The 13529-nt window shown below is 41.8% G+C and overlaps 1 protein-coding gene across 3 annotated transcripts in view; it reads right to left on the minus strand.

Annotated features, from left to right (window-relative positions):
* The window catches only part of ITPR2 (inositol 1,4,5-trisphosphate receptor type 2), a 480765-nt gene that overhangs the window by 314984 nt on the left and 152252 nt on the right, over window positions 1-13529 (minus strand). For all 3 annotated transcript variants that reach the window (XM_058282925.2, XM_058282926.2, XM_058282929.2), the window contains exons 14-15: window positions 5226-5367; window positions 3101-3262 (exon numbers count right to left, since the gene is read on the minus strand). In XM_058282925.2, the coding sequence (XP_058138908.1) occupies window positions 3101-3262; window positions 5226-5367 (304 nt within the window). The remainder of the gene's footprint in view (window positions 1-3100; window positions 3263-5225; window positions 5368-13529) is intronic.

The following is a 13529-nucleotide window of genomic DNA, read 5'->3' on the forward strand; positions in this document are numbered from 1 at the left end:
TCAGACCAAGCTTACTGTGTTCAACAAACAAAAGGTGATCACTACTGCTAGAGTGTAGTGAGGAGGAGGCCACGTGAGCCTTGGGAAGGAACCAAGAATTTATTCTACAAGCAGGAGAAAGCCACTGGCAAGTTTCAATCTGGTATCATTTAACCTGCTCCTTACTCTTCACACTAACTCGCCTGTACTCCAGACCTCTACTGCTCATTCCTCAAATCCTAGGTACACACAACACACCACAGACAGCCAGAGAACCGGTGAACTTCCTCTTCCACAAGCAAAAGTTCTCACTTTGATTTGGGGGGATTCTCCTTGGAAACACATCTCTGATTCTATGATGGAAGAATTTTATTGATTAGAAAGTGGTTTGCCTTAAGCCAAATTTACTGGAACATATCTATTCCTCAAAAAGGATATTGGTTGCACAAATCTAATTATATTCTAGACAGCATCTTTGTGGCCTTTCAAAATGATAGCTTTGTATATTGTATAGCAAGGTAAGTAAATGTCTTCTGTCTGTGTATCATTTTTAAAGAGATGTATTGATTTATACACTCTGAAGACTATTTTAGTTACACCCTGGTATAAGGAAAACACCCAGGATGTTGAAAAATAATCAAATGAAATCAGAGATGTGAAGAAATTCTGTACATAATAATAAAGAGACTCAGTTTTAAAGGCTTGGGTCAGCCCAAAATCACAGACAGACTCCCTATTAAGACTATAAAATAGAAGTGAGAATAAAGGAGAACAAGGTCATCATGCAAAAAAGTAGGAGTCTTTCTGCCTACATAGTTATCTAAAAGCATCAGAAAACTGCTTTATGTTTAATACAAAGCATTCCTAATTCAACAAAAATAAGAAAAATATTTTTCAACCATCACTGAGATTTAATGACAGCATTCCTAAGCGAGTGAGGGGAAATCAACTCTAACCCTCAGGAATGCTGGAGATTCTTTCTCCCTCTCTCTGCTCACAGATCCCCAAGTGGAGGGAAGGAGCAGATCACCCAGTCGTGTGCTCCGGAGAGACCCAGAGAGCAGAAGCCCCAAAGCGGGCAGTCATGGCCTGGGAGGGGGGTATGGCCAGGCAGAGTGACCCAAGGAAGGGAGAGGAGACAGCACAGCATGGAGTTCTGAGGTTGACTTTGCTTGTCAGAAGGACGGGTTTCCAGAGGGGCTCTCGTGCCTCACCCCATCTAGGGTTCCCGCTAAGTCCGAGGGAGTGAAGGCTGCACGGGCCAGGCATGGGGACCTGGAAAGGACACCAGCTCACACAGCCTCCCAGGGTAACCTGCCAGGAATGGCGAGTCACCTGGACACGAGGAGGCCCGGCCTCGAGCTCAGACAGAGCTGTCGACCCTTCCAAAGGTCGAGCACAAGGGCGGCGCGGGTGTGGGGCACAGGGCACCTCTGCGGGCCTGTGGGGCTTCCTGCTAAGTCGGTCTCTAACACAGGCATTGCTTGTTTGTGCGGAGAAGGGGCCTGCCTAGTAATTTCCCAGATCCAAGAAGAGAAGCGAGGACAAGGAGCAGCACCCTCCCCAGCCCCGCAAGTCAGGTAGAACCCCATATCGGGAGCATCTCGGAGCCGATGCTGAGTGCTTGAGGCATGTCGTTTAATGCTCAGGCACATCATTTTCTTCCATTAAAACAAGAACAGTTCCATCTACTTTATCTTACCATCTAAAAGGGATGCAACAAGGGTGAGAAAAATAATTCTGCTGACAGCGTATTCAATTCTTGGAAAGAAGGGTGTTTATATCCAGGTTGTTAGAAAGTATTTAAGGATTTATCTATACTATCCCCTCCCACTCCTTGGCATATTATTTCTCTTCCGGTTAATCTGTTTTACACAATCTTTTTAGACATTTTCTTAATCTCTACAGATAATTTCAGAGCCAATATATTTTAACGCAATCTTCTTAAAGTAAATCACTTTTTTTTCTTGCTGAAAAACTCTTAAAGGTTTTCCATTCCCTACCAAATGGCAATAGGGTGATGATGAAGAGCCCAAATTTGCATCCATTCTTAAAGATGTGTGATCATGGACAAGTTACTTAACCTCTCTGTGTCTCAAATTCCTTATCTTTAGAGGAACAATAGTACCGATCTCATAAGGTTGTTATGAGGATTTACTGAGTTAATTTGTAAAAAATGCTTAGAATTGAGCCTGATACAAAGTAAGGACTCAAAATTACTGACTATTCCCAAGAAGCATCCACCCTCTAGCCCTGAGGCCCGGGGGGCCCTGGGCTCGGCGCCTGCCTCATCACCCATTCTCACATCTCCCTTCCTCATGGACCATCCTCAGCCAAACTCACTGATGCTACGCTCTTCCTTCAAACTGTTGAAGGGAAACAAAGGACACTATTCACCAGTGGCAATTGTAAAAACATTATAGTAAACATTTGCATTATTGAATACAATACTGATATTGTGCAATAGTATGAAAATGGTATGTATTTTTAAGATAAAAACGAGTCTTAAAAGAAATTGCCTTGCAGTTGGCAACTTTCACCCCTATGCCTCGATACGCTGCTCCCTTTCACGCAGCAAATGTTTTTGAAGTTCCCTTCTGAGCACCCATAACCTTCTCCTCACAGTCCTCTTTCCAAAATGCCCAGACCGTACAATTTTATGAAAATTATTCTTTTCCTACTCAAATACTTCCTTACCCAAGCATCCTTCCTGGGTTGCCCTCTTCCAAATCCCCATAATGCTATTTTTTCACTCTCATGTCCCGTTTTCGCGTTATGTTTCAGATGCACAGTTCCTATCTTCTCCACCAGATAATAAACTCTTGGGGCCATGCACGGTGATGCTCCAGCTCACCTGTTCGTCAAGCCTAGAACTGCCTCATTCCCTTCCCATAACACACCCACGCAGGCACCCTGCCCCGCAGGAGCTGGTGCCACGCACTTAAGCACTAGGGACCTTCTCCCCAGTGATTCTAAGTTCATACAGAGAATACATTTATCAGCTAAAAAAAAATACAGATCATTCTGGTGTGCTACCAGTATAAAACATTTCATTTCAGAGTTAAATCTCCCATTCTTACTTTACTTGCCTTAGAAAAGCAACCACAACAGCCATGCTCACCTGGTTTTTCCGGTAGTCCTGCTGGGAATGCCTGAGGACACGGTAGCAGAGCCGCAGCATGTACTTGTAGGGAGCATATCTTTGATCCCCCAAATCTTCAAGTCTTAACATTGAACCTTCTCCTGCATTCTCCTTAAAGGGCGCTTTAAGAATCCCAAACACCTGTCAGGAATAAAGGTAACCACTTATTCTGACGAAGGTAGGGGCAGGTTTTGCAACCTACTTTAATTTTTTTACAGTAAGAACGCTGACTCAAAAAACTTAGAATTATTTAATTTAAAACAAGGTAAAAAAGGGGGGCTTAGGATACAGAACCACTATATCAAGAAAGAAGAAAACACTGCTAAAATATTTCTCTAAATTGAATGACAAAAACATTTAAATAAAGCATTTTATTTAGGAATGGTATTGTATGAAAGTAAGAAACATGAAGATGCCAGATCATACCAAGTTTTATGAACATAAGCAGATAAACTAAGAGTTTGATTTTTATAGACTTTATAGTTTCTTCGATTGTTTTCTGTAATTTTCTGAAGTCAAAACAATTGAAAGAAAACATTTGTTTAATCTGAAACTGACATAAGAAAATTGCTTCTAAATATTGCTTCCAAAACCCTTCATGAAAGAGCTTTCTATTGCTCTTGGTACACAAAGATGTGGCCAAATCAAAGTATCAGCATTCAAACATAAATAAGGAGTCACAGGTACAGCTGGTGACCCCCAGGGAGCCAGATTCTTTGAGTAAGAATGTTTGCGGCTGGGAAGGATTTAAAAAGCATTGAGAAATAGAACACTTTTAGGCGGCAAGACAGCAGGTAGGATCACCTGGAGGGTAAATGAATAAATTATCTATTAAGGGGCACTTAGGAAAGGGCATGAGAATTCACACAAGAAAGGAAAATAGAAGAGAATTATCTTTTGGAGTTCAAGAAATATGATACAAATTCAGTTTTCTTCAATAATGCCATATTGAGTAAATCTTGAATTATATATTTATAATACTGAACATATATTTGTCTTATGTTGGCTGAAATAACAGTAATAAATCATTCAAGGTCCTAAAAGTTCTTGAAATCAAGGGTTTTATACAAAAGAATTGCTAATATCAGGAAAGACTTTCTTCCATTAGATTTCTTCCAAAAAGCTTGATTTTATTTTTTCAATAAGCTAGAAAGTATTGACAATATCTACTATTTTCCTTTCACAACTCCACAAGAACACAGTGATTATTAACATGATTTTAATATCTTTAGTATCTTCTTTGGGTTCACACTTAACATAGAAGCCTGTTACTTTAAATGACAGTTAACAAAATAAAACATAATGATTAGCATGTCCATGTGTGCATATTAGGAAGTGCAATAGTTTACTAGAGTGTTATGAATAATTTTGGGATAACACACTATGGCAGCAGCTCTAGATTCTTATGGATAAGAAACAGAATATAGTATAGAGAGCATTTGTAAGCTGATAATTAGACTGCCCTTTTAATACCTTTCTAGGTAAAAGAAGTAGAAAGCAGATGGACAGGGCAGCTTCCCTGTTCTCCTACAAATTCTACCTAGGAATTTTTCAGCACATTTTCTTGAGATAGTCTGACCATGTAGGTTTTTTAGAGGTCTGTACCAGGCAGTCCCTAAGATGTCCCCAAAATAACCCCACTTCTTGGTATCCATGCCTTTATGTAATCCTCTCCTGGGCGTGGGCTGGATTTATGAATTCACTGATAACTGAAAGAGTACAGTAGAACCGATAAGCCACTTCGCAGATTACGTTACAAAGTGAGCGTGGCTCTCCTCTTTTGCTCTCACTGGACCCCTTGCTTCTAGGGAAAGCCGGCTGCGGAGCCCTGAGGCAGCCTTCCGGAGAGGTCCCTAAGCGTGGGCTCAGAAGTACATCCTCCGCAGGTGGAATCTGGAACTGACGGCAGCTCCGCCCCTCCCAGCTCATACCCTGACTGCAGCCTTGTGTAGGAATCACCCACCCAAACATTCCTAGATGCTCGGATGCTCAGAAACTGAGAAAAGAAGTGACTGTTACAGCAGTAGATAGCTCAGCACAGGGACCTTCCTGAGTCTGTAACTCAAAAATAAACTATGCAAACTTAGTATATGAAAAAATTCACCTGCGCCAATATATTTTGTTCCCGCATTAATTTCTGCCGTTCCCGGTTTGGCTTGGTGATAACCACGTCCAGAACTTCCTGTCCATTATTGGGCACATCAGCAACAAAGAAGATAAGGTCTTCCAATAATTTGGTTACAAATCTGTTGAGAAATGAAAAGGAAATTTTACTCTGTCGTGTGCTTCATTGTGGAAAATATTTTTTAATAAACACTAAAAACTGAAATACTGGAAAACTGAAATAATTTTCATGAACATTTAGTCAGCAAAAGATGTCAAAAGCAGTTAATATTTACCTACAACTTAACAAAGACTATCTCTTCTCTAGTTCCCCCAAGCCCACCCCCACCTCCAGCTCTGATCCAGCTCTGGCAAAGACAACCAGGAAACAAAGTCACATTAGGCCAACACCAGGGGAGGAGGTGGGGTGACCTCACAGGTGCTTCTCTGTGACTGACGAGCAAAGGAGACTATGTTGGCTTAGGATAGAAGAACTACACTTCCAAATCCCTGAATGCAAATCTTTTTAGTTTTAATATTGAATTGAGCTATATTTCAATTCTGATCCTCACCACATTTCAATTTCTTCAATGTACAGAACAGGAAAAGCTTAAATGATCTGTAAACAGAGGTGGAGCAAGCAATCAGATGTTCTACATTGTTTTGAAACAAGTAGCTGAGCTATAAAAATCACTGTACTCTAAAAAGATATAAAATGTTTACTTTTAAGCATTAGCATTTTAGTTATTATTATAATTATTACTTGAACTCTTGGTGGCACATAGTTCTGAAAGGCCTTAACCTGTCCCTGCCTGAACAAGATGCTTCCAGGGTTTCGTTCCTCCACAGAAGCTTTGAACAACCATGAACAACAGGCAGAAACAACCTTCTCGAAGTCCCAACTTTAATTCTAAAGGACTGCAATACCAGGAAGAGCATCGAGTCAAGGAAACGGCTCTAACAGCCGTAGCATCTCCTGGGGCCTCGCTGGCTTGGTGTGGAGCTGGCCCGTAGCCCAAGTGCAGGGTCCAGGCTCGGGATGGAGCAGAGCAGCCCTCAGACACCTGCTGGGAGCAGGGAGGCCTGGTTGTGGCCTGGGGGCTTCGCCACAAGGACAGCTCTGTCATAATACCAGCTGGAGACAAGCTCAAAAAAAGACACCTCAGAGCCTAAATTTCAGTGGTAACACATTATTATAAAATACCAAAACATCCAGGTTTTAACAAAAGAGTACAAAACATACACACAGAAACAGGAAGTAACGTCCCAGGCAACAGTAACAAAGCATAAGAAATCATCAAGGAGGAGGGACCAGACAGGGACTTTTTTTAAAAATTGTCTTAAATATGCCCAAAGGGCTAATGGATAACATGGAAAAAGCACGAAAGATCTGGAAAATAAAAGATGAGCATAAACAGAGTATCAAAAGAGAGGCAGCAATTATGAAAGGGAAGGAAACAAGCTAAGGACCACAGTAACAAAAAGCAGAAATTCTCTTGAGGAAGAAAGAATCAGTGAAATTGAAGACAATTTTTTTTTCCTGAGATACCAGGGCCAGGGATTGAAACCGGGACCTCGTATGTGAGAAGCCAGAGCTCAGCCACTGAGCCACATCGGCTCCCCTGAGTTGGGTTTTTCCTCTGGTTGCTTGTTGTTTTTTATGTTGTTGTTGTTTTTAGGAGGCACTGGGAACCAAACCCAGGACCTCACATTTGAGAAGCAGGTGCTCAACTGCTTGAGCCACATCCACTCCCAAAGATAAGACAATTGAAATCTTCCATTCTGAAGAGCAGAAAGAAGAAATAATGAAGAAAGTGAACAGAACCTGAGGCACCTGTGCACTCCATCAAGCGTAACAATATATACTTTATGGAATCCAAGAAGGAGAAGGAGCAGAGAGACTACTCAAAGATAATGACTAAAAAACTTCCCAAATTTAAGGAAGAGATGAATAAACACATCCAAGATGTTCAACAAACCCCAAACAGGATAAAGCCAAATAGACATTATAATTAAACTGTTGAAAGCCAAAGATACAGAGAATTCTGAAAGTCACAGAAGAGAAGCAATGTGTCACGTAGAAGAAAACCACAATAGATTAAGTGGAGGAAAGCAGATGTGGCTCAAGCGATTGGGCTCAGGGCTCGATTCCCGGGGCCTCCTCGCGAAGGTGAGTTGGCTCGCACGGTGCACTAGCCTGAGCAGAGTGCTGGCCCATGCAGGAGTGCTGGTCTGCATGGCCAGCTGGCCCGAGCAGAGAGGTGGTGCAGCAAGAGGATGCAACAAAAAGAGACACAGAGGAGAGACAAGAAGGGACACAGAAGACCAGGTAGCTGAGGTGGCACAAGAGACCAAGCACCTCTCTCCCACTCCAGAATGTCACAGGATCCATTTCCAGGGCCACCTAAAGAGAAGACAAGCAGACACGGAAGAATACACAGTGAATGGACAGAAAGAGCAGACGATGTTGGGGGAAGGAGGGAAAATAAATAAAATCTTTAAAAAAAAAGATTAAGTGGGGAATAGATGTAACTCAGTGAACACTTGCTTCCCATGCGTGAGGTCCTGGGTTCAATCTCCAGCACCTCCTGGAAAAAAAAAAAAAGATTAAGTGCTGACTTCTCAATAAAAATCATGGAAGCAAGACAGCAACGAGAGTACATACTTAAAGTGCTGAAAGCAAAAATTGCCAACCAAGAATTCTATATCCAGCAAAACTGTCTTTCAAACATGAGGGAAGGACAGGCGGGAAGCAGATATGGCTCAGGCAACTGGGCTCCAGCCTACCACAGGGGAGGTTTGCTGGTTTGGATCCTGATGCCTTCTAAAGAAGACAGCAAGCTGGTGTGACAGGCAGGCATGGCAAGCTGACACAATGAGAGACACAAGAAGAAAAAACATAATGAGAAACACAACAAAGCAGGGAACAGAGGTTCCCGGTGCCTCCTAAAGGAACAAAGAAGATGAAAAGACTCAACAAGTGAAAAACAAGGGGGTGAGGAGAAATAAATAAGTAAATAAAATAAATCTTTAAAAAAAAATGAGGGGAGGGGGGAGTGGAGGTGACTCAAGTGGTTGAGTGCTGGCCTCCCACATGGGAGGTCCAGGTTCAGTTCCTAGTGTCTTCTAAAAAAATAAAAATAACAAGCAAAAAAAATGGAAAATAATAATAACTCAGGGGAGTGGATGTAGCTCAATGGTTGAGCACTGGCCCCAGTACCTCAAAAAAAAAAGTGAGGGAGGAATTAAGACATTCCCAGATAAACAAAAGAGAGGAAGCTTGTCACCACCAGATTGGCCCGACAAAATATGCTAGAGAGAGTTCTATAGGTTAAAAGGAAAGGAAACTAGCCAATAAATCAAAGCCACATGAAGAAATAAGGATCTCCAGTAAGGACAACAACATGCATGAATATCGTAACAATACTGTTATAATTTTTATTTGTAACACCACTTTTTAATTCCTACCAGATCTAAAAGGCAAATGCATAACATGTAACGATAAGTCAGTGGTTTTGTATACACCGACACAAAGATGAGGGGCAGAGAGGTGCAAGAACATAGTCTGTGTATACCACTGAAGTTAAGTTGGCATCAAAGTAAGTGAGATTGTTATAGATTCAGGATGTTAAATTTAAGCACCACTGCAACTACAAAGGAAATAATACGAATACTCACGGAAATAGAAATTAGAGTAACGTTAACAGGGTGGGGGCCAGGAGGAATGGGGAGTTAATGCACAATGGGCACAGGGCATCACATGGGCCAGGAGGCCCTGGGTTCAAACCCTGGACCTCCTATATGGTAGGCAGACGCTCTATCAGTCGAGCGACAACAGCTTCCCCCCCTTATATTTTTTAAGTTTTTTTTGTTTGTTTTATTCTCTTTTTTAAGATTTAATTTATTTCTCTCCCCTTCCCTGCCCTCCCCCCCAGTTGTCTGCTCTCTGTGTCCATTCACTATGTGCTCTTCTGTGTCTGCTTGTATTCTTGTAAGCGGCACCCGGAATCTGTGTCTTTTTTTGTTGCGGCACCTTATTGCATCAGGTCTCCGTGCGTGCGGCGCCATTCCTGGGCAGGCTGCACTTTTTTCGCACTGGGTGGCTCTCCTTATGGGGCACACTCCTTGTGAGTTTGGCTCCCCTACACAGGGGACACTCCTGTGTGACACGGCACTCCTTGAGCACATCAGCACTGCGCGTGGGCCAGCTCATCACGCAGTTCAGGAGGCCCTGGGTTTTAACCTTGGACCTCCCATGTGGTAGGCGGACACCCTATCCTTTGGGCCAAATCTGCTCCACCCTCTCATATTTTTGATGTAACAATCTAAATCATCTTTAAAAACAAAGAATTAACTCAAAAAATAAATTAATACTTCCACACTGGGTAAAAAACAACACAGAATGAGCAACTAAAGAGGCTATGACAAATTCAATACATGATCCTGGACAGAATCTAATATTAGAGGAGAAAAGGCCCAAGAAGACATTTCGATGACATATGAAAAAACTGAAATCTAGACTGTAAGATTCTTATCAATGTTAAATTTACTGAAAAACTGCACTTATGGTGGTTACATAATATGCATATTTTAGGAAATGTACATGGCAGTGTTTAAGTGTTCAAGGAGCACCTACACTCAAGTGTTCAGAAAATGGATTATTAATAGATAGATGGATAGAAAGAATGATACAGGACATGTGGCAAAATGTTAAAATTGGTGAGTTGGGTCTGCAGGGAGGGCAGGTAGGGGTATGCTGGAGTTCTGTGTGTGAGGTTTGTATTAATTTGTAACTATCCTGTACATGTCAAAGTACTGCAAAACAAAAAGTTAAAGAAATTTGCAAATAAAAGAAGCCTTCCATCTTCAGCTTTCTTTCTCCTTCTTCCACCTGCTCTTTATCATTCTGTTTGTGTTGATGGAAAATGAGATGAGAGACACAAAATCAAGTTATTTCAAGAATTGTAACACAATTAGAAATCTGTACTGCAGGGGCCATGGGATTATTTTTGTATTATTATTACTGGTAAAGTACAGCTTATTCATTATTCAATAAAACTTTTTTAGTTTATTTTTATTTGAATAACATTTATTTTTAATACAGAAAATATATAAATATGATAAAATTTATAATATACACTCCAGAGATAGCCACAATTGTTATCAGTTTCATTTCATTCTAATAAATATATATATATATATACACATGTATGTTTTACTTAGATATTGATATCCTTTTTTGCCCCCTGTAGAGTTTTCTTCTTTGAGAAGTTGTGATAATACACACCATACAGGATTCCCATACATCGGCCCGCCATCAACACCTTCTGTGGTTGTGACACATTTGTTACAAATGACGAAAGAATATCATCATCATATTACTGTTATCATCATCATATTACTGTATACTTTTGCTCTATTTTCCCCACAAACCATCCCATTACTAGCATCGTGAATCTGTACTGTATATTTGTTACAGTTCCTCAGAGGACGCTTTCATATCTGTTCTGTTACCCACAGTCCAGCATCCCCCACAGGGTGCACGGTGCTATACAGTCCCCTGCCTCGCATAGTTCATCCAAGGTGCACCCTAAGCTACAATTAATGAGACACAATTATTCCAGAAAAGTGTAGGAATGTATGCAGTTAGTGAGCCTCTCAATCCTACCTCTGCTTTTCATGAGCCAAGTGGACATTCCCACTATCCAAAATTCAGTCACAAAGAAATTTTAGCCTACTTCTGTTTTCTTGGTATATTTTAACTTTTAGCACAATCTATTTCTTTTGAAAAATGTGTCTAACGGATAGGATTCACTCACATACTTAGGTTTAATTTTTGAGGGCAACCACAAAAATGTAAAACATTATTCATGTTCATCAAAATATGGTATGACTTTCTTTTGAAATTGTGACTTAATGCCTTCCAATCACTTCAGCAAACTGAAACCGGGTTGACGCTCATCTGCTATCTGCTCTACCTACAAATTCAGTGTGACTATATCTGAATTTTTTAAAGATTTATTTATTTCTCTCCCCTCTGCCCCCTCCCCCCATTGTCTGCTCTCTGTGTCCATTTGCTGTGTGTTCTTCTGTGTCCACTTGTATTCTTTGTCAGTGGCACCGGAATCTATGTCTCTTTTTGTTGCATCATCTTGCTGCGTCAGTTCTCCGTGTGTGCGGCACCACTCCTGGGCAGGCTGCACTTTTTTTGCACTGGGCGGCTCTCCTTACAGGGCACTTGTGCATGGGGTTCCCCTACGTGGGGGACACCCCTGTATGGCATGGCACTCCTTGAACGCATCAGCACTGTGCATGGGCCAGCTCACCACACGGGTCAGGAGGCCCTGGGTTTGAACCTTGGACCTCCCATGTGGTAGGCAGATGTTCTATCTGTTGAGCCAAACCCGCCTCCCTAAATTTTTTTTTTTTAATTTTTTTTTTTTATTGACTTTGTAATAATATTACATTAAAAATATATATGTGAGGTCCCATTCAACCCCACCCCCCCACCCCCCCTCTCCCCCCCCCCAACAACGCTCGTTCCCATTATCATGACACATCCATTGGATTTGGTAAGTACATCTTTGGGCACCTCTGCACCTCATATACATTGGTTCACATCATGGCCCATACTCTCCTCTATTCCATCAAGTGGGCCCTGTGAGGATTTACAATGTCCGGTGATTACCTCTGAAGCACCATCCAGGGCAGCTCCATGTCCCGAAGACGCCTCCACCTCTCATCTCTTCCTGCCTTTCCCCATACCCTTTGTCCATTATGTCCACTTTTCCCAATCCAATGCCACCTCTTCTATGTGGACATTGGATTGGTTGTGTCCATTGCACCTCTATGTCAAGAGGAGGGTCAGATTCCACCTGGATGCTGGATGCAATCCTCCCATTTTCAGTTGTAATCACTCTAGGCTCCATGGTGTGGTGGTTGTCCTTCTTCAACTCCATCTTAGCTGAGTGTGGTAAGTCCAATAAATCAGATTGTAGGTGCTGGAGTCTGTTGAGGCTCAGGATCTGGCTATCACATTGTCAGTCCAGAGATTCAAATCCCCTAAATATATCTTAAACCCCAACATTAACTGCACCTCCAGCACATTAGCATGAAAGTCTTATGAAGGGAGATCCCATCTGAGTCCAGATTCATCACACATAAACACCATTTCCAAAGAGGGGCCATCTGCCCTGGTAGTTAACCCCATCGGCCATGACCATAACTCCCATGGGTCTCTTTAGCCCTCAAAGGAACCAATATCTGGGGGTTGTATCTGCTTTATCTGTCTCTCTGACTCTGCTCAGTTGTGCATGGGGGCAAACCTTCTGCCAGCCTCCAGACTCTTTTTTAGAAACTCGTAGCCATATAAACTCATTTCTCCTTTCCATTTCCCCCTTACTTTAGGTCAAACAGCATTTTAAAGTCATGGTATTTTATGTAGACATGGATATTCTGCTGATCCGCATTGAACCTTCCGTATAAGGTCATTTTCCAGTTGCATCATCAGTTGGTAGTTGATAGTGGTCCCTCGTTGCCAGGGAGGCTCATCCCCGGGTGTCATGTCCCGCGCTGGGGGGAAGGAATCCTGCATTTTTTTTTAAACTTAGCAATATTCTTTTTCCTTTTCTGTTTCAAATTCCTTGTATTCAAGTGTTTAGACATCTAAGAAAGCACAATTTTGAAAGCAACTACAGATCACTATGCTTCAAATTTTTCCAAAAACCTGAAAATCGTTGATGGTTAATGGGAATGACAATGACAAAAATTAAATGCCTTGGTTGAGGGGCACTATACATGAGCCTTCATTTGCAGAGCCCCCCTCCCCTGAGGATGAGGCAACAGAAGCCACGAGCATCACCATTCCCTTTTTCCCTCTGAAACTGCTGAAACTTTCTTTTTTGCACTTTCACCTCAAGCATCCCACCTGTGACAAAGAGAACTAGGTTTTTTTCAGTTAGAGCCCACTCCAATCGTATACTGGTAGGTGTTAGGTCCTACTAATGCATGTAATCTTACTAATTTGCTTTTAAAAAAAGCATTTTCATGATTTTCTGTCCTGTAATTCTTCGAGTTCAAACTTTAACAGCCCCCAACTCAATGCTCCTAATGCAGTAATGACAGGTACAATAAATTTTTAAATAAATACCCAAAAAGATGAAAATCTTGTGTGCCAGGAACAAAATAAGATGAGCAGGAATAATGTGCAACACTTGCAAGGTAGCAGGGACTGGAAGCACCTGGCGGGAACAAGGCTAAAGCCAGGAAGGCAGGGACGGCGCTAGGTCTTCCCACCTCTAAGAAG

Source organism: Dasypus novemcinctus, chromosome 20 (genome assembly GCF_030445035.2).
Source record: "Dasypus novemcinctus isolate mDasNov1 chromosome 20, mDasNov1.1.hap2, whole genome shotgun sequence".
Taxonomy (NCBI): Eukaryota; Metazoa; Chordata; class Mammalia; order Cingulata; family Dasypodidae; genus Dasypus; species Dasypus novemcinctus.